General features: G+C 41.5%; 1 protein-coding gene and 1 long non-coding RNA gene across 2 annotated transcripts; both read right to left on the minus strand.

The window, feature by feature from the left end:
- Positions 1–1,178: 1,178 nt before the first annotated feature.
- On the minus strand, positions 1,179–12,004 carry LTO1 (LTO1 maturation factor of ABCE1). The gene is made up of 5 exons (XM_007067943.4): positions 11,743–12,004; positions 10,313–10,418; positions 8,466–8,536; positions 2,799–2,919; positions 1,179–2,419 (listed from the first exon to the last, which is right to left on the minus strand). Exons 1-5 carry the CDS (start codon positions 11,799–11,801, stop codon positions 2,351–2,353), a joined length of 426 nt encoding a protein of 141 aa, XP_007068005.2. The 5' UTR covers positions 11,802–12,004; the 3' UTR covers positions 1,179–2,350.
- A 3,459-nt stretch (positions 12,005–15,463) lies between these two features.
- Positions 15,464–18,604, minus strand: LOC122466408. The gene is made up of 3 exons (XR_006291850.1): positions 18,381–18,604; positions 17,834–18,026; positions 15,464–15,683 (listed from the first exon to the last, which is right to left on the minus strand). It is a non-coding gene; the product is annotated as an uncharacterized LOC122466408 (long non-coding RNA).
- Between the last annotated feature and the right edge of the window lie 3,666 nt (positions 18,605–22,270).

Raw genomic sequence — 22,270 nt, forward strand, 5'->3', positions numbered from 1 at the left:
GCCTGGACTTAGATGCTAGACTGACAGAGGGCTGGGGCTTAGTACCCTTCTCAGCAACAGCTTCTATTGGCTAGCTTAGGCAGCTCCTCACCTGAAATGCTGGCTTTGTAGATCCTATTCTAAGGCACCTCTCTCTTCCATTTGTTGTATAGGGAGCCTAGGTACCTAACTCAGGCTTTGTGGATCACAGTATTGTTCCTGTGATTTTCTAACCTAAATCCCCTTTGTGGATCCAGGACAAAGATCCCAAAACAGAGAGACAAATCTTGTAAAACACGAGTTCCAGGTGTCCAGCATCCCTTGCTATTTATCTCTGCCAATACCATGGTGCACAGGAACAGTAAGCTGACTTTTCCATTTTTTTTCTTCATACCACCAAAAAAGAACTGGTTTCTGGATTTTTCATTGCGAACATAACAAAGGGATTGCAACCAACCACATTTTATAGCAGTCAAAATTAGTCACACAGCAAATGGTCTGCATCCTTTCATTCTTGAAGTCAATATGTAACAAACCCTTTGATTTGATTCCTGAAAGAAAACTGATTCACAGATGCAGTTTAAGATTTTTTTTTTAACTGATTTTGCAGATCTCATTGGAACGGATATAAAGATGAGATTTTATTTTCTCAAGAGTGATATTTTCCTTTCTTGATAGTGTTTCCACAGCTATTTTTGCTAATTCAATTTGTTTCTAATGCAGCGCTTCTCAAACTGTGAGTCAGGACCCCAAAGTGGGTTATATAGTTATCTATTTTAGAACGTTTTCCATTTTCTTTATGGCATTAATTAAATCAATGCAAACTGTAGCAGTATAAACTAATTCTTTTGAAATAGTTTTCTTAAAGTATGTAAATTTTTACACCATAATCAAAAATATTTAAAGATGAGTCACATGTATACATTTAGAAGAGGATCTTATTTTTGAGTTGATATAATAGCTTCTTCCAGTAGGTGGCTCTAAAGCAGGTATTTTTATGCTTTGCCATGTAAACATATATTCAAAAATGTCAAAATGTGATAGTTTTTACAAAAAGCCTCTGGTTAGCGGCATATGTGTCAAACAAAAATTTAAAGATCTGGTATATATCACTTTTTAGAATTCTCCTTCTAAAATTGTAATTTCCCCTCTTCATATCTCAAATGTGAAAGCAGGATGAATACACACGTTAAAAGGAATGTTGTAATCCTCTTTATTTACTTTGTGTATTATGATGAATTTTGGTATAGTTGTATTTAGAAAAAATTAAAAAATTAACATAAAGGAATGTTGCTCAATGACATAAGTGAAGCAGCTCCACAGATATACATACACTACACTATAGTGAAATGCCTTCTAGAAGTCATCACCTTACATTCTACTTGTAAAAAGTTACATAAATATTCTAGCACCAAAATACAAAATATCTTTTGAACAAAATAATTTGTTTCTCTTAAACTAACACAGTGGAGTATTCACTTACATATTCTGACAGCATCCATTTTCTAAATTAAATTGAAAAATATATTTCCCATCTTGGAAACAATTTACCACTCAATTATTGCAGCATTTTTGGTCCCATAATGTGAGAGACAAAAGTGGGTGAAGTGGTCCAATAAAAAATATTACCTCACATACCTCACCATTAATTAGTTATTCTAAGTGGCACTGGTAGATCTCATTCTTTTAAATATGTTCAGCACTTTCAGCTGCCAATATATTTTTTCAGCACTGGATCAGACATCAGGTGTCTCAGCTCACGGAAATAATACAGAAAAACCAACAACAGAGCAGCAATATTCTGTTTGGAGCTGTAGCTGCTTTCAGAACCATGTCTGTAATACACCTCCTCTTCACTGTTATCCCATCCTCCGCTTCACCCTTTCACCCTCAAAAATAACATAGCTCTTTATTGTAAGCTCCTCAGGACAAGGAAAATATCTTACTACCTATTTGTGTAAATGTATACATATTATGTAAATTCATAGTGATCTATACATGGTTTGAAAGATTCATCCTTTGGATAATAAATAAGGGAGAAACATCATAAAACAAATCATAGAAGCAACTGATTTTTCCCGTAGAAATTAAAGACAGACTATCAATATGGGATTAGTGTTGAATGAATATGGAGGTTGTGCATTTTTGTTTTTTAAAATAAGACATGCACTGGTGTTGCAATGAACAAATAAAACTGGGACACAGCAAACACTAAAGGGGTGCCTTTCCACTGCTGCTTAGCTCTTCTACCCTCCCTTTCGGAAAACAAAAAACTGTTTATATTCTGACTATCTGCCTTTATTATAGTTAATCACTCCCCCAGATAGCTGTTCCTTAACATTTCTTCTTTGTTTATCTTCATCTGTTATGCTCAAAAAGTAAGCGCAGATCTTTCAGGATTGATTCTAAAATCAGACTGAATATTTAGCAATGAGCAAACCTAAAACGAAAAAAGAACACATACAGGTGTTTTAAAGTGTGTGTGTATTTCAGGTAAATTTGTAACAAGATATCCTCCCCAGTTTTACTCTTTTCTCCTCTCCCTTCCACTTTAATACTCTCAAGTCAGTATTAAATGGCTTTTTCCTTTAGGATGAGTTTATTGCATTTTCTATGGACTGGAGAATTGCACCTTAGTTTCCCCCCCACGCTAATTAAATAAACATTACAATTGTAACTGGTACAAGTAGCCCAAAAAGATTACATAACAATAATTACTCTGAACTGCATAATTGCAGCTTTATATTACTGCCACATTAGACTGCAGTCTTTTCAGAAATTGCTATTACCTTCTAAAATGACAACTAAGTACTACAAACCTGTTTAAATTTTCCTCTGATTTTTTCCAGATCTTCGTGAAGTTTGTCATAAATGGGGTCTTCAAAAGGGTATTTCTGAATCATTCCTATTAATGATTCCAGAGCCTTTATTTTTTTTTTACTGCAAAAAATGAAAATACAGATTTTCTTATGGTGGTTCTGTTCAGCAGCAATAAGATTTTTTTCAGTTGCCACATAAAGACGACACTGAGTATTTAATATTAGTGTTACACTTCAAAATACATGACCCAATCCTGCCACCGTTTTCTCACGCAATGCTCCCCATTTCAGTCAATGAGACTACCGATGTCAATCATATGGCATTATTAGTTTTTCAATACACACACTGTGTGTACTTTGTGTTAAACGCCTTGTACATAACTTAACAGAGATTTTTCCTTAGACTCATTAGGAAATATTTATAATATATTTTCAGACCAGTGGCTGGAGGGAACTATGAAAATGCAACGTATTATTAAACATATTGGTAACCAAGAATAGTAATAATGCTGATAAATGCTGATATATGTAAGACAGATTGCCAAAATATATTTCAAAGTTGTGTACGTGTGGTGGTGGCTCTTTAAGGTACCTTTACTACAACCTGACACTAGAAAATTTATAGTAACCTACAGATATACACATGGCAGAGTTTAAAAAAAAAAAAAATCTACTTCCCACTTGGCAGAACAGGCACTAAGAAATTCAGACTCTTGGCATCAAAAAGATTTTGCAAGACATACTTGTGTTGCCGTAAGGAAAAAATAAAAGTAATTAAGCCATTCTCCAGGTAGGGTAAGCAGAGATTGCAGGCATTCTGGCACTACTTCTGGATCATTCATGAAACAGTAGTGATGCCTTTACATCTCAATGGCTTGAGAAAATGATTCCTGACAGCTAAAGCTCACATCTAAAATGGAATTGGGAGCCTATAGTCACAGTTATTACTGACTGTGAGTTTTAAACACACGAAGTGCAATACAGTTGTGGCATTCACATTAGACTAACATGCACTGTGTATGTCAGGTGAACAAGACAGCTGCAGTTGGACATCTGTGCAAACCAAAACTAATTAGGAGAAGCTGGTCAGGGTTTTAGATTGACTGGGTAGGTATCCACCCAGGTCTTCAAATGTTCTGGTATTGAAAGAAATATTACTCAGTATCTTTTTATAAATTTTATTAAAATACTTAAAAAAAAAAAAAAAAAAAACCCACCAAAGCTAAGTTACCATTACTATTAAACTACACTATCAAATCAAGAAAACAAATTAGTCACAAGACTGTCATGGAATTAAATAATCAAATTAATACTAAATAATTCTTAAATTCCAAGGAGGTGTTTAAAGAAGTAGCTGTCTGTTTGGTTATGAGTCTCACCTAAGAATTTTACTAAATTCAACCATTCCTGTTATAGATTTGATTAAGTATCTTAACACTGAAACCAAATAATCATCTAATGTCTGGAACACAGCCTCAGAACAAGTTATAAAGTTTCCTCCCCAGATTTCAATTCTTATGTGGCGTCTAACCATTTCCTCCTCCCTTCCCCGTCACCGCCCACCAAGGATCTAATAACAGAGACTTTAACAGGACACTCTTGATCAGCAGACGCTTAACAACTCTTATTTACCAGATATTATAGATGACACTCTAAAGTCTCTCAGGACTTTTAGACCGACACAGAACACAGTTTAATGAATAATTTTTTAGACAATATATAAGGCTGCATAAACCTGGGGAACTTTTCTTTCAGGCACCTTCGCTGTGTGGACTTTATGGGTGGTCTCATACAAATGTGAATGCACACAGCCACACATTTACTTCCACATCCAGAAAATAAAAAGGTAGGGTGTCTCCCAGTGAATAAAAATAAAAGAAACAGAAAAGATAGATAAGAGAGGGGATGCACACTCTTCAGCTCTTAGTCTTCTTGTCTCTTCTAAAATAGGCTCTGGAACAGCAGTAAAGGAGATAGTGATGTTCTGCTGGCAGAGAGCTTCTCACTAGCGGGTTTCCTTCTGGTACAGGGAGAGACTAGTCAAAAGCTGGAGCAGTCTGGTTGTTGATGTTGTGACTTCCTCTCCCTAAGGTGATCAGTCTGGGAGATTCCGGAAGGTCAGTCTTTCCGCAGATGGCTTGTTGACCTGAAAGCTTCTCAGACTTCCATTTCATAAAATCATAGAAGATTAGGGTTGGAAGAGACCTCAGGAGGTCATCTAGTCCAATCCCCTCCTCAAACCAGGACCAACACCAACTAAATCATCCCAGCCATGGTTTTGTCAAGCCAGGCCTTAAAAACCTCTAAGAATAGAGATTCTACCACCTCCCTAGGTAACCCATTCCAGTGCTTCACCACCCTCCTAGTGAAATAGAGTTTCCTAATATCCAACCTAGACCTCTCCCGCTGCAACTTGAGATCATTCCTTCTTGTTCTGTCATCTGTCATCATTAAGACCAGCCTAGCTCCATACTCTTTGGAACCCCCCTTCAGGCAGTTGACGGCTGCCATCAAATCCCCCCTCACTCTTCTGTTCTGCAGACTAAATAAGCCCAGTTCTCTCAGCCTCTCCTTGTAAATCATGTGCCCCAGCCCCCTAATTATTTTCGTTGCCCTCCAATCATAGAATCATATAATATCAGGGTTGGAAGGAACCTTAGGAGGTCATCTAGTCTAACCCCCTGCTCAAAGCACGAGCAATCCCCAATTTTTGCCCCAGTTCCCTAAATGGCCCCCTCAAGAACTAAACTCACAACCCTGGGTTTAACAGGCCCATGCACAAACCACTGAGCTATTTCCCCCCCCCCCACCCCCAAAAATTTTTTTAGCCTGGCAGAGAAGACGGAGAAGAGGAGAGGAGAAAAGTTTCCAAACCAATTTTGATTGTATTGGTTTGGAAACTTTGCTTTGCTTTGCCTTGCAATGCCTTCCTCCAAGGTCTTCAGACAAATCAGGTGCAAGACCTAACTTGGAACCATGAAACTTGGCCCAATCAGGTTCAAATTAGGTCACCCTTAGCAAGCATCACTTTGGAAAAGTCCTATAAAAAATATTCAGTGTTTTGTATTACACAGAGAGACTAAGTCTGTAACCACTCTTCCCAACTCCCCCCTCCATACCCCTCCCCCCCAAATAAATAAATATAAACAATCCAAATACACAAGACCACTCTAGAGGAAGCTAGCACAGTCTTATCTAAGAGCAAGGTCTTAAGATGACATTATGTCAGCAGTTTACAAAAAGTTCATTTTAAAAATCCTGTTAAAAACAGCACCCTTGAATCAGCCTGTTTAGCAAACATTTAGCAAAATTACAAATAAGTTCAATCTTATTATCACTTTCAACATCTCCATTTCTTCAACAAGGCAATTACAATACCTTCCTGTTCTGAAACTGGTATATAGCTCAAACAACTTTATCTTCTGGAATCTTCATCTTGATGGAGAAAAGTTACTTTAAAACTTACCAAGAGAAAACCCATTTGAAATATTACATTTTAAGTTCTATCTAAGGTCTGTATTTCCATACAAACTATTCCCCTCACGCATACTTAAGGTAAAAATCAGTTATGATCACAGCTGATACCTAATTTAATGTCAGCCCTGATCAAGAATTACACCTAGTATTTGAACAAATGTTTAATGTTACAGCTTACTGAGCTAACTGGGTAACATAGGATGGACTGTGGAAAATCCATATTCCTGTTGTGTTCACTTCATTAGTTGCCTACAGGAATGTGACCTGAATTTAAAATTCTCTCTAAGAGCTGGTCTACACCAAAAACTTATTACAATGTAGCTACGCCAACTTAACCCCAGGTGTAGACTATGCCAGATCAAAAGAAGAATTCTTCTGCTGAACTACCTACTGCCTCTCAGGGAGATGGAGAACCTCTCCAGTGCTGTAAACATAGCCCAAGGCTCTTCATTGAGGGATTCCTAAATATCCCTTTAAACCATCCCACTCTCTTAGGTCTAAAGTATAGGTTTTCTGGAATATGAAAATTGTCTGTATTTTGGCACCCGTTGCTCCAGGACTGAAATACTCCTTCCCCACCACACATACTTTATGACAAGACAACAGAAGTAGCGTCTTTTAAAGCAAGTTTAAAAACATTTACATTTAAAAAAGCTTTTGAAGCAATACTGATTTTATGATTTTACATAGGTTTTAATTGTTTATATCTTGTATATTTGTAGTACTTAATTTGTTTTTAGTTGTTATATTGCAAAGTGTCTGTGGTACATTGTTAGACAGGCATTACGTGAATAAAATTATATACAAGACTTGCGATGAAAGACACTATATAAATGGAAATTTATAAAAATTTAGCAGGCCTATCAATCCTGTCATATTAAGAGGACCTGAATATCTAAGACTGCTGGCTAAATATACCTAGATGTATAGAACTTATATGGTTCATGGATGGCACAATTAGCAGATCCAAATCACGGACCTCACCAGATTCATCATGTACTAAAACAGAGATGGGCAAACTACGGCCCGCGGGACCGTCCTGCCCAGCCCCTGAGCTCCCCGCCGTGGAGGCTAGCCCCCAGCCCCTCCTCTGTTGTTCCCCCTCCCCCACAGCCGCATGGGCAGCACTCTCAGCAGCAGGGCTGCGCGCTTGTGCGGGGCAGCGTGTCTGGCTTTGGCCGGGCGGTGCGGCTCCAGACATGCTGCTCTGAGCGGCATGGTAAGAGGACTGGGGAGTTGGATATGGGGCAGGGGATCCTGGAGGGCAGGGAGCAGAGGTTCGGGGGGGAGGGAACAGTCAGAGGACAGGGAGTGATTGGATAGGGCAGAGGTTCGGGGGACAGGAGCAGGAAGTCCTGGGATGGGGCGGTCAGGGGACAAGGAGGGGGTGGGGTTGGATGGGTCGGGAGTTCTGAGGGGCCAGGCTGTTTGGGGAGGCACAGCCTTCCCTACCCGGCCCTCCATACAGTTTTGCACCCCGATGTGGCCCTCGGGCCAAAAAGTTTGCCCACCCCTGTACTAAAAGGACGCTCTGGGTGGGCCAACACAACAGACTCCTTTCCTTAGAACCAAGATTTCAGCTCTGTATTCTTCCTGCCACTGAAATTATGAATGCTGCAGAAGAACAGGCAATAGTAAACACAGGCAGGAAGGGATTCTGCCATTCCTCTTTGGCCCCACATAGGTGATAGCAGTGGCATGGTGTAGGAGGGCAGTAAGATATCCTACTTGGACCCCCATCATAACTTCAGTGTAGGGAGTGTGCCATGGCTAAAGGATATGGACCTAAGAGATGCTGCATAGACTTTGACCCTCAATCTTTAGCAGTAAGAACTTGGTATGTTCTCAACTAGTAGTTTCACTCAAAGGATAATATCTACATTCATACCAATAATTTATATTTTTCTCAGCATCATAGCTGTGAAGAGGGCATCCTTGCATGTATGTTACTCTCATGGTTTCTACTTTACTTCATTTCAAAAATACTCTACCTGTGGTTGGCCAGTTTGATTCTTGTAATGCAAAGGAAAAAAAACAAAACTATTGGTTGTTCCTCCTGTATATTTCTTAAAAAAATAATGGGCATTACCAGGGCTCCTATAAAAATATTTTAGCCTTTCCTTAGAGAAAAGAAACTATGAAATTCAGGGCAATATTAACAATACATAATACTATATTTTTAAACCATACCTGGGCTTTTCCTCTGCAGATCTGTGAAGCAAACGCTGCCATGTCAACGCAAACCCAAGATAGTATCCAATCTGTGAATTTATAAGAATTCAATTAAAACAATTATCCTTTATCTGTATTCATTTAAACAATAATTTTAAAAATACACATTCTAGTTGATAACTAGCACATGACAAACTAAAATCAAAACATCTTGTTATGCTACTTCTAAAATCTGTTTCGCATCAGAGTGTGCTGAACCTCTTCAATTTAAACTGCGATGGAAAGTGCAGTTTTGTAAAACACCCCACCATATTTCATCTGCTTTGATCCCTCAGAAATTTGTGCGTCTGTTACTACACTTCTGATTCATAATTACAAATCCAGCTGCATGGGTGGGGGAGGGGAGAGGGGGCAGGGAATGGCATTGAACTTAAGACACCTAGGAGATGCACGCATTTTCAAACATGATTTAGGAGCCTAATGTCCCACTGACTTTCAATGAAACTTAGCGTCTTAAGTGCCTAAGCCACTTGGGTGTTTTTGAAAATTTTACTCCCTATAAATACCTGAGAGAGAAATTTGGCAGGATATCTGTATCTAGCGTCTTTTAAAATGGTTGGGCAAGCTCAGAGAGCTTTCGCATGACCACAATTGTCTTGACTACCACTCCTTTGGTAGTCCTTTTCAGTCCTTTGTGGTCCTCTGAGGCAAGCCCATAACATGAAATCAGAAAGCTCTGCAGCCAACACTGAAAGATCAGATTCTTAGCATAATTAACTGTTTATTATATTGAAAAGAGATGACTGCCAATTTCAGTTTCATAACAGTCCTCATTCTAATGCCCAGTTTTCTGTCACTCAATTTTCTGAAACCCTGATCTTCGGAGCTGAATTATTCCTGAAAGTGAATTTGAGCAAAAATGGTTAAGGCTTTCTTTTAATTATGAAAAAGGGGGAAAATATATATATATATATAATCTCACATTATACAATAATTACTGTCCCACATGTCCCAGTCTTGCACAGAAATCCACCTGATCTCAATGAGACTGTGCAAGCAGTTTGGGATCTTAAACTGCAAAGACAAGGTAGACTGTACAGTAGTCTGGTTAAATTAGCATTACAGTAAAAAGTGTGCTAAAAGTGAAAAAGTAGTAGAAAGGGCTGTTGTTCACTTTTTTTTAAAATATGCAGGTGGGAACCTAGAGCCTGAACAGCTCCTAGGACACACAGGAGTGGGTTTCTCTTCTTCTCTTCTCTATTAAGATGCACAGAATATGATGCCAAGGTGGCATCTAGCCAAACTGCTCCAGATTATGGAAGTTACAGCCTCTTATTGCCAATATGTACAAGCCAGAAGAGCTTTAATGTTTTTTTCCCCTCTTTTTCTTGTAAAAAACAAACAAAAAATCAATACAAAAATATATTGAGAATGTTGAAACTTCATGTTTAGGCATTCATGTGACAAAATACCTCCTTTAAATGAGTTTCACTGACATTGCCTAAAATACAGAGTGGTGCATAGTGGTACAAGACACGACACATGCGTATCTAGGGTTGAAGGAAAAAATGTGAAATTGTCTTATTATGTAATTAAAGACTGCACAACGCACATATATGTGCATAACCTCAACTGTGGCATCTCATGAATTTCAAGTTCTTAATATAGCTTTTTGTAAGGGATTAAATGGAGGATTCAGAACAGTTTACAAATCAGTTTTTTGTGTGTTCCTGGAATGAAGGCCATGGAGCAATAAAAACAATACAAGGCTTAGGTCACCCATCATGCTTTGCTCAGGCACTACTTCAATACATCATCATCTAATCTCAGCAACACATTGATTTTTAGGAAGTTTTGACATTTACCTCAGACCCAATCTTGGCACCATGTAGTGCTCCATACCTGCTTCCCTCAATAACGCCAGCATGACTTCCTTCAGCATAACCTTCTTGATACCCTTCACCATGAAATCTGTAAAGAGAAATAGATATAAAAATTAATCCTAATAAAATCATATCAGCAAAGGCATAATACAGAAATACTAGGCCATAAAAATACGGAATATTTTATTATTTTTACTGAAATATTGCCTTTGTAATTCCAACAGATTTCAAAGCAATTTCAGACAGCGTATTCGTGAGACAAAGTAGAGTAACAATTACACCACTCTGTGTGCTATATAGTGGTATTAGAGAGACAATGTGGATGAGGTAATATTTATTGGACCAAGTTGTTGTTTAATGTATTAAAGAATAATGTAATTTAAAGACGACAAAAGTTCTGTTAGATCATCCAGCTCTGGCTCAAATGCTTGTTTCTCTCACCAACAGAAGTTGGTCCAATAAAATATTACCTCACCCACCTTTTCTTTCTCATATCCTGGGATTGACACAGCTACCACTACACAGCATACAGTAGTATTCTGCAATATTTGAGGTCTTGGTAACACAGAAAGGCTAGGGAAAGGAAAGGGAAATCTAAAGGGGAAACTCTCAGAAATTAGTGTTAAACGAAAGAATTCAGATATGTAACATAGATGATGGTAGATATCTTGTCTGCAATGATGGAGGCCAAAGTTGAAATCCCAATCAGTGCAGCACGCTCTCCTTCCAGCCTGCATTTGCAAAAAAACTAACATAAAATCTAATTTCTATGATTCTTTAGCCTAATATATTAAACAACTCCCCTTCTTTGGTAAGGTAGGTGAGGAAGGGAGAGATTTTGCTACTTTAGGTATTTAGAACATTCTCCCCTCACTGGACCTTCAGATCACACACGACAGGGCAACACAGTAAGACAAGTGCCTTCCTTCCCAACGGGGAGAGCGCTGGGAAATCTCGGCACAACCGGGGGCAGTCCCCGCTCTTCTCAGCTGTGCTGAACACGGTTTGTCAGAGCCCCGTAGCAGCTTTAAACGCCACGGGCCGGCGGCTCTCACGCACCTCCCCAGCCCCGGGCTCCGCAGTCTTCTAGGCCTGTGTTATCTGTCCACCTTGCCACAGAACCGCCCGCAGCCCCGCGCGCAGCCTGACCTCAGCAGCGGGAGGTGAGGGGGAGTCGGCCCGCCGGGGGCTGAGGTTGCGGCCGAACGTTACCGTCACGACACCCGACTTCCGGCCAGCTTCCCGTCACGCTGAGACTCCCGAACGGGGCGCGGAGCGGAGGGGGGCCTGTAGCCGCCCCGGGATAAGTTCGTTCCCCTCCGGGGTAGTTCGTTTCTCCCTCCCCCCCGGTCCCGTCAGAGGGGGAGACACCGGGCGGAGCCCCGGGCAGGGCTCCCCTCTGCCAGCCCCACCTCTCCTCCGCCATCACGATAGCGTCGAACATATCCGAAGCGCTGGCAGCCGCCGCCATCGCGCGACGAATCTCCCCGAACGCCCGGCCGGGCGCGCAGGCTCCGCTCAGGGCATGCTGGGAAGGGACGGCGAGCCGGAGGAGTCAGCGCCGAGGAGCTTCTAGTGCGCAGGCTCGATGGGGAGGGGGGGACAAGGAAGGAGCGTCCCGCGCTGGCCTGTCCCCATCCAACCCGCCGAGGCTAGTGGGCCTGGCTTCCTCTCGCTGTGCCCCGCCCCGGGGAGCCCCCGCAGGCCGCCTCCCATGTAAACAGCCTCCTCCGTCGCCCGCGCTGCCCGCCGCCCTGCTTCTTCCCCTGTAGGGGCCCCAAGCCCTTCGAGATCCCCGCTCCGCCGGGGCAGCGCAGCCCCACCCCTCGGCCCGGTCACTGGCTGCGCGGCCTGTCCCTGGCGCGGCAGCTCCCGTGGTTGGGCCCCGGGCTGGGACCCAGGAGATCCGAGTTGCACAGTCTTTGCTCTGGGGCAGGCTCCCGCAGTGATCGCGGGCGAGCCTCCTGATCGCCTCGTGCTTCCCTTGCCATGTCTGCTGCTTGGATGTTTCAGCCCGAGCCCTCGGCCTGGTTGGTAGGGCTGTGCTAGCCGGGAGCGTCTCCCTCTGTGCGTGTGTAGTACCCTGGGGTTCCTTGGGGCCTCTGGGCACCGCTGTAATACAAATACATACGAGTACAGCTTATCCCGACTGCTGGACCTCCCTTCCTTGCCTCTGCCTGCACAAAGAGAACAGAAACAATTCCGTCTTCTGAGGATTATTCTGTTGTGTGACGCATCCAGCTTCTTTGCCTGCTCTCCCCCCCCCTTTACTGCACAGCCCTGGCTTTCAGGGAAAAGCGATGTGGCTAGAAAACACTGTTCTGGCAATTCACATTTGATTAGATGCCTCTTAGGGACCATTATCAGGTGGCATACCTTAGAGCAGCCTCCCCTGTGCCCAGTGCAGAAATGGCCAACTAATCAGGGTGCTTGATGGCAAATGCAATTAAATGCAATTAGTTTAAAATTTAAACTAATGGCAAATGCAATTATCCTTGCGAGTCAAAACACATCATCACTAATATTAATTTTAAGTTAACAGAGTTGGCACATAATCATCTTGTCTATTGTGTTAAATGTCTTATTGCATGCCTAAGCAAAAGATACATTTTATCTTTCCTATATATTAGAAGTGAGTTTGTTTGAATTTGGCTGTTGTCACTGCAGTATTTGCATTTAACTATTGTTACTCCACTGACTATTGTTACTCAGTTTATTTTTTAATTTTAAGAAATTAACAAGACAACCACCTCTACTTTGACAAATGGAACTCCAATTGCTGCAAAGGCAGGAAAATGTAGCTTAGCTGACAAGAGATAAAAGATGGGGACAAGTGAATGAATAGTCATTGAAGAAGTTCACCTGGTACAGCAATCAGTGGACACTGGGTGGCACAAACACAGAAAATATCTATCTGGACACTTCTTTTCTGTTCTCTGTTGTCAGTTTTGTGACTAACCACTAGAGGGTGCTCGGGTGCTTTCCATTTATATCAATAAAAATATAAAGCAATAGCACAAATTAATGAAGAAAAGATTAAAAAGACAAAAACAATAAACACAACAATAGCTTTTCATGTTTAGATTATAAAAAAGGGCCATATATTCAGGGTGTTAGTTAAACCTAGGCTGTTTTCTTTATATTTTATCTATTTTTTGTTTTGTATAAACTGCATCCAGATATTAAAAATCAACCAAAAATATCGGATTTCCAGTTGTAAGAAATTTTTGTAATGAAACCGCAAAGCAGTCATTACAAATCTGAAATATAGTCCAAATGGGTTTAGATTAGCATTTGGTGTTTTGTTGCATGTTTTTAACCAAAACTCTGATATCTTGCATCAATAGGCAATAGTTTGATTACAATTTTGAACTGTTTAAAAAATTGCTATCACAATAAAAAAAATCAGATAAAAATGGTCATGAACGTTGTTTTCTTGTTTTTTTAGGAAGGAGATGAGTTATGGATATATGGTTACGTGAGAGGTCATCTAAATTTTGTGTTCTAAAGTAAAGTTGACAGTATTTCTGAGTGAACGTGAGTTTATTTATAGTTGCCAGTTGAATACATACAAGACTCACAGAAACCAACACATAATAAAAGATTTACCTGAAGAACCCCTACAAATCAAGTCTTCATCCCTGTAGTCAGATTCATATGGGCAGATCTTTGTGCCTACATGAAGACAGCTTGAATGTGACACCACCTTGGTGTAAGGATCTTCCCATGTAGATTAATTTTCAGGATTGGACCTGCTTAGGGGCTCCTGGCTGCCCAATAGCACCCTCTGCTAGTCAGGCATTACATTACCACCACTCCCTGCCTCAGTTTCCTTTCCCAGGATGGAATTCCTTAGCTCTCCACACACTGCTCTGTGCTGGAAACAACTTAACCCGTTCCAGGGTAGCAAAAGACCAACTAAAAAGTCCCAATAAACAAAGTTCTTCTACCCTTGAGGAGCTTGTCTTCAACCCATTCTCTAGGCCCTGTTCCCAGCCCCTTCCTGAGCTACTTTGGGACAGAGCACAAGCTGGTTCCCTGGGCATACCAGTCTCAGGGTCTTCCATCAAAACCTATCCACTCCCTGTGGTTCTACTCTCAGACTGAGTTCTCTCAGCCCTCGTGCAAGGCCCAACTGTCCATTAAACTATCATCTGACTCGCCTTAATCCCACCCCCTCAATCTGGGAGGCAGCTAATTAGTTATTCCACAGGTGGGCTGGCCCCTTAATGGGGCTGGTCAACCTGTGACAGCCCTCCCGCCGAAAAAAAATAGCTGAGTTTTGCGTAATTATATCTGTGAGTTAACTGGACAGTTTCACAGTTGATCTTGCATTTTTGGCTTTTTACACTGATGTAATGCTGTGTTGAATCATGCCACTAGTGTTCTTTTAATGACCATATATAGGCTTATGCTATATCTCATTTTTGACACGAAAAATTCTATAATTTTTTTATTTTTAATGTGTAAAGCTAGACCAAGATGTATCAGGAATGTAATATTCTTTATAACAAACTCACAGAGTACTGCTTTCATCTCCTTTCAGCTTTACTACTGTAACTCCTCCTTTATGACTCTCTCAAGTTTGGTTTGTCAGAAAATGGAAGCTGCAATCCATTTCCTTGCATGAAGGTGGTAGAACCTCACATCCATTATCAGAAGTCTTCATTGGCAGGCTGCCCATATTGGAGTCCAAAATAACATTTCCATCTTCTCTATCTACCATGGAATTACTGTCTTCCACTTCATATCTCTCTGATTTCACCTATTTCTGTTCTGCAACCTGTTCCCTAATACTTTGCAAACACAAGATTTCTTCCTACACGTTCCATGTGGTATTATTAATTTTCCATTACTAAGGCTCCATTTTCCCTGTCCATTAGCTAGCTGGGATGCAGAGCGTGGTGTTAATATCACCCCTTCAGCAGAGCTACTATGGCAGTAGAATTTTATTTGTTGGTTGCCCTGCACAGTGAAAATAATTCCATGCTCATAATTCATGTAAACAGAATTTGATAATAGTTGAACTTGATAGCCTATCAGGTCTCTTCCAACCCAGACTTTTGTGATGGTCCTTTTGATGATCAAGCAAAAAATAATACAAAAAGACTAATCAAACATCTAGCAGCTCCCATCTCAAGCTAGGTGATAAACCATAAATATTGAGCAAGGAACATTGAAAATTAATCTTTATCTAAAACGTATTTAATATAAAGCTACTGAAAAAATGAGAGCTGATTTGTTGGCTATGGTGAGATCTTGTGGTTGTATTAAAAAGAATCAGAAGAATCTCTTGGAGGTAGCATCAGACATGATTAAAGACATGGAAGCATTCAGAGGAGTCTTGTACATTCTGAAATTTAAAAGAATAGATTTCTTTAGGGCTAAATAACCCTCAGCCCATAAGCAAATCTTTGAGATCAGGAAAGGGGAGAAGTCAAAATAAGCCTCATCTTGCCATGCTGCCCTGTTCAAAGACTAGGGACAATTGCTGTCCCTTCACTCTGAAGCTCAGAATCTGCTCCCTCTGTCTGTCCCCAAGTGTGCATAGCATCCCAAAATGGGCAGGGAAGAGGTGAGACAATGGCACCACTCGACCAGTCAGCTGAACAGGCCCCTGGACAAGTACATTGCACCACTCAAAGGAAAGGATGTACAACCTCCGGACCACAATCTCTCAGCTCTGCAAGGGGTGAAGCACCCCAGCTCTCCTCCAGTACAGGCCTTTGTGTAAATCAGCCAGTCTGGCTCCTGGTCATTAAAAGAGAATCAGAGCAGTGACATTATACAGGTGTACACAATTACGAGTAAAGGATCTCAGTCAGGTGCTGCTGTTTACCGTTTTCCATATGACAAGAGGCCACTCAAGGAAGTTAAGATAATACATTTAATATAGATAAAAGGTAATGATTTTTTACACAACAAAAATTGTACAATTCACTGTCAGAGGCAACAGTTGAACCTCCTTAATGGTTTTGATTCACAGCAGTGTTAGATATTTAAAGAATAGAAAAGCAGCTTTGTTACTCTACCCAGTATGAAAATAGGCGCCAACTTCCTGTGTTCTTGGAGGGGGCTTGACCCCAGCTCTGCCCCAGGCCCCGCCCACACTCCTCCCCTTCCCCCAAGCCCTCACCCCGCCACTTCCCACCCCTGCTCCACCCCAGGACCTGCCCCCACTCCACCCCTTTCCCTAAGCCCCCATCTCCAGAGCACCCATGGAGTTGGTGCCTATGCCTATGAGTTATAATGGACTAGAACACCCTTGTGCTAGGCACTGTACATACATAGAACAAAAGATGGGCCCTGCCCCAATTCTAGAGTGAGAAACACCGTAATGAAAGGCTCTTTATTTTTTCTGACATGGCTGAATGTTTTGTTAGTAGGTAACAAAATAATCAATGATGCAGTTAGCTATGTTCTTAAACTCTCACAAGGATATTGTCTTATATATACTAAAAGTAGGCAACCTTATTTATCATGTAATGTAGCTCAACCTGAAATTTGAATGATGCCATTAATTACAGTAGTTCACCTGTTCTCCTGAGTTTATTTCATAGTAAATATTACAAAACATAAAACAATACATTAAACTTTGTTTTAAAATTGATAGTATATCAGGCTGGTCTAATGGGCCAGATTTACACTGGTGTAAACCCTGAGTAACGCAGTTGACATCAATGGCTATGTCTACACTGAACACCAGTGTCAGCGGCATGTAGGCTATGTGTAGCTACACACTGCAGTGAAAAGCAAGCTGCATCCACACTCAGGTATGTAGCTACACATCAGTGAAAAGTTCTGGTGGGGGAGACAGCATGGAAAAGCTTCAGCCCTGTTGCTGGACCTTTCCTGCCTGCCAGAGCCTTTCTCTGCTGCCAAAGTCTTTCCCTAAGGTGAGAAAAGGCTCTGGTAGGGGGGGAGGGCAGGAAAAAGCTCCAGAAGCAGGGACCTGGAAGAACATTTCACTTCTGCCTTCCTACTGCCAGAGTCTTTCGCTGCATCAGGGAAAGGCTCCAGTAATGGGGGAGGTAGTGGGACACTCTATTGCTAAAAACAGCAGTATAGACAGGAGAGGCTCTCTTCCAGCGTGTAAAGAACCATGTGGGATATATGTAGGCTAACCAGATAGCAAGTGTCAAATCAGGACAAGCGGTGGGGGGTAAGAGGTGCCTATGTGAGAAAAAGACCCAAAAATCAGGCCTGACCCTATAAAATCGGGACATCTGGTCACCCTAGACGTATGCCTGGATAGATACCTACAAGCTTCAGGCATGTCTTTGCTCTACTCATCTACTCAGTGCCTCACCATCTACACTGCTATTTATACCCGCACTAGGAGGGCTAGCTGTGTATGTACGCTACACAATGCCATAAGAAGTGTGCAGTGTACCACCTAATGTGGTTACTTTGAATTTACACTGGTATGAGTGAGATCAGAATCAGATTCAGGAAGTGACAGTCTCAGGCCCTGCTCCAGAAAAGATATGCACATATGCTTACCTTGATTCACAGACTCACTGTGAGCAGCTTCATTGCTTTCAGTGAAAAGGCTGAACTGTTTTAGCTGAATGATTCCAAAAAAATCCAGACTGAGGCGTGTAGGCGCGTCCAGCCAGTGGTCATCACTCTCCGGGGCGGCAGGGAACCAGACCGCCTCGCTACTTCTGTCAGGTGTGTTGGGGAATTAGCCTGCCTGAGCAAAGAGTTCAATAGCAAGGCCCAGGCCCTGGGTCAGAGCGGGGCAACAAACAGTCAGTAGCTCAGGGCCCTCAGGCAGGGGCTGAGCAGAGTTCAATAGCAAACCCAGGCTCCTGGCTCCGAGCGGCCTGGGAGGGGGAGACTGCCACCCACGAGATGGGTGACAGGGGAGACGTAGGCCCACCCACTGCACTGTGTCCCAGCCCAGGGCCCTAGCAGCGGCACAAGACCCGCTGCTGTGTCAGTGGGGTTCCTGGCCGCAACACCCTGACATTGACTCTGGCAGCGTTGCAGCCTGACTAGGATCGGCTGCCCCCGGGCTACTTCCTACCTCCCCGTCCAGAGGTACCTGGGTCTGGCCAGCGTCCTCGAAGAGGTCACACACCATGGGCTCCTCGGGGTAACTGGCACTCGGTTGGCTTGGCGGCTCCTCGGGGTAACTGGCGAACGGCAAGCTTGGCAGCGTCTCTGGACTCAGGCTAGCATCAGGCATTGGCTGGTCTGGCCAGTCCTCGGGTCAGCCACCGATCACCATGGTCTCCTGACTGGGAGCTCTGCCACATGTGTTTGGCCTCTCCAGTAGCTGTCTTTCAACTGAGCTCTGGGGTCAGGCTTTTATACTTCCAGTCCTGCGCCTTGACCTCTGAGGGGCGGGCGCAGGGTTCACTGGCTCCGCCCACTTTGGCATCCAGAGAGGCTCATCCCTCTCCGGGGCGGCAGGGAACCAGACCTCCTCGCTACAAGGCAGAAACCTGTTATGAAAAATTTCAGTCTCAACAGTTAAAGTTTGTCAAAGTTATAAGAGGCAGAAAACAGAGTCACATAGTAGAAAGTGTTTGGTATGCTCAATGAGAGGTGTAGCTACCAGCACCATCTACAATTATGAAATGAGCAGAAAAGAGTAAGTGATTTGATTGGCTAATGAAGTTCTAACCTGTATAGTTATGGGTCAATAGCTGAAAGAGGTCAGAACAACTTAGACATGAATATTGGGGATATCACTGCATTGTTGGAAAATCTTGACTAATCCTAAAAAAGCTAATAGCACATTCGAAAGTATCTATGCAGATCCATAGAAATCTAAGATCTTTCTTAGATTTATGTGAACAAAAGAAGTTTCATACATTTGCACGTTTTTAAGGCTATCAGCACAGTCACCTGATAGTCAAAATCAATACAATGGAATAAAGCAGTTTGAATAAATGTTCATCAATAGTCTTGCCGTAGGTAAATCAGCAACATCTTACTCTCTTATGAAATTTTATAAGACTTACATTTTTTTTTCTGACTGGAAATATTGTGGTAATTCTCAGAATCTCCAATCAAAAATTATAGTTCTACAGTGTTTTATTTTTACAAGATTCTTCTGCATTTAATGCTGGAATTTTTGTGTGTGTGCGGGTATAATAAAGCATTTCTGAGTGACTCTCTAAAAGATACCAAGTGACTCAGCTTTCTTTTTGGTTGTCCTAAATAAATAAATAGCTGAGATTTTCAAAGCTGCTTAAGGAATTTGGGTGCTCAGTTCCCAAATGGGAATTTGATGTCCAGAAACCTGAGGCATTTTTGAAAATCTCAGTCTATGTAATTAATTCAAATAAATCTAGTCTTTTGGCTTGGTTCTTCTCCCCTGGAAGTAAACGACAAAACTTCCTCTGATTTCAAGGGTAGTTAGGTTGGTTCTATACATCAAAAATTACTGAATAGTTTCTCTACAGTTCAAGACTACAAAATATTAGCAATAATTTTGGCTTTAGCACATTATTCCTTAGCTTAAAGAAGAGGTCCCAACCTGATGGGATTCATGAAAAAACTACACAATTGATTAAATTTATCCCTAATGCAAACAAGTGCATCTCCTATTGACTTTGGACTCTCATTGACTTCAAAGGGAAGTGCATTTGTTTTCTTCAGGCTTGAATTTGCCGAAAGTGAAAGCATTTTTGATGAAAAAATGGATTTAAACCTTCCCACCATGCCTTCTCCCTAGATGCACAGAACACTTGTGGCAAAGTATACAGTATCTCAAAAGACTTTGCAAATATGTGGTCTTGGTACTGTTATCTCAAATATCCATCACTCTAATATGGTATTTGCTCAAAGGGCATTGTTCATCCTTCATGTTCTCCAAAGACATCAGACAGAAATGTCCACTATCTCCCTTTCAATAGTTTACTCATAGTTTGAACAACGATTGTAGCTTCTAACTGGGATTTCACACTCAAACATCGGACACCAATCCTTTAAAATATTTGAGGGCTGTAAAATGTAATTATAAATCTAAAGCGAGTGCAAACAATTTACCGTATTTAGCAAACTATAGTAAGCCTTTGACTTATTCAGTGCAATTCATGATGGTTGTGTTGTTTATATTCCCACCATCAATGCAAGACAATATTGTTTAAATGTTTTGCATGCCAAGTTCCTGACCTAGTCAGGTGTCTAATAGTAAGAAAAAACATTTTCCTGTCATCATTCCACCTTAGGTCATTTTATTCTCATAATCTCTTAAGTGAAGCAGCCAGGCCTAGTCAGTGCTTGGATGGGAAACCTCCAGCAAAAAGTTAAGTGCTACAGAAAGTGGTGTTGGTGATTCAGTTTCTGGTATTCTTCTCTATGAGTAAATACTGACCATGCTGTTACAATAAGAGATGTTGTACTGCTGGTGTGAGATGTAAAACCAAAGCTGTCAGCACATGGAGTCAGTAAGATCTCAGAATACTTTTCACAAATGTAAGGATGCTAACCTCTGTGCGCTAGCCAAATATCATCTGAGTAGTTACATTCTGTCTACCTGAAATTCCATGTGTAGTTTTAATTAATGTGTCCAATTCAGTCAGATCTCAAGCGTCGTTTATAGCCTCAGTTCTTGCAGCCAAGGATTGACCTATCTGATCCCATCACCCACACATTTATTCTCAAAGTTACGGTCCTAATCAGCCCTCCTTTTATTCACGGTGTAGCCCATGAGATCTTTCCTCACATCAAATGTGCTCTTGGATCCATTTTTTGAACCCCTCTCTGAAGGGTCACTATATTTCTTGACAATTGTCAGCTTTCTAATAGCTGTAACACCTCTCCTAAACTGTTGCGTAGGGATGGTCAAAAATTTTCCATCAAAATTGTTTTTTGATAAAAATGTGGGTTTTTGACTAAACAATTTTTTTGTGAAGTATCTGCTTTCCACAGAAAATTTTGAATTTTTGTTGAGAAACTGACCACTCAAAATCCCCCCCAAATTGTGCTAAATTAAACATGAGAAGCTGGATGATATCTTCCATGATGCACTATGGCCAGGGGACTATGGTGGCTCAGCAAGAGAGGAGACCGTGGGGCACCATGGAGTTGTAGTTCACCCCAGAAACTCAGTTCATAGAGGAGAGTGAGGACCTGAGGAATCTGAGCTACAATTCATATGAGCTACTGTGACAGCTTTTCCAAATTGAAATGTTCAGTTTTTAATTTCTTGCTGGAAAGTTAAAAATTTCTCCAGAAAAATAACCCCTTTTCTGCCTCGCTCTATTGTTGGGTAGTGTTGTAGTTTTCCTATAAAAGGCAGAACACTCCTCCCCAGAGGTGCTTGCATTTCACAGGTGGCTGAAGTATTCTTTATATATTAATACATAAATCTATTTGTAAAGTTTATAGAACGGTTTGGGGGTCTTTGGATGAAAATTACTGCATACATTTTATTCACTGTCATTTCATGTCTGTTTTAAGGGCACAGATGCTACAGTGCACAGACTAGAATAGCCTTCATCCGTGCTGGGAGTTTTGTCGAACGACAGCCATCAGTGGCCAGAAACCAAAGCAGCTGCATCTGTGCAACTCCTTTGTGCATACCTGCTATTTGAACCTGTGCAGTTTACCCCTGCATGAAACCAAGTGGTTCAAATCACAGCTTATACCAGTTTTGCCTGTCTACAATAAGGATTTCCAGCAGGGCAATTGCTCCAGTATGTGGCTGCTGGAAGAAAGGCAAATTATCAGTGTATACAAGTCCCTAAATTATTTATGGAAAGCTACTGCACACTTTTCAACAGTTTAGAAAGGATTTAAGGACACTACTGCAAAATTAAAGCAGACAGAGCTTTATAAAATGCCCCTGAATCCATGCTCATGGGCATTTTTCTTTCTTTTCCTCATAAAAGGAATACAGAGTTTAAATTAGAGCTTCAGTAAGATGTTTTGCCAGAGAACCAGAACTTGGGGCCTGACCCACTGAAGTCAGTGGGAATT

The sequence above is a fragment of the Chelonia mydas genome, chromosome 6, assembly GCF_015237465.2.
Source record: "Chelonia mydas isolate rCheMyd1 chromosome 6, rCheMyd1.pri.v2, whole genome shotgun sequence".
NCBI lineage: Eukaryota > Metazoa > Chordata > Testudines > Cheloniidae > Chelonia > Chelonia mydas.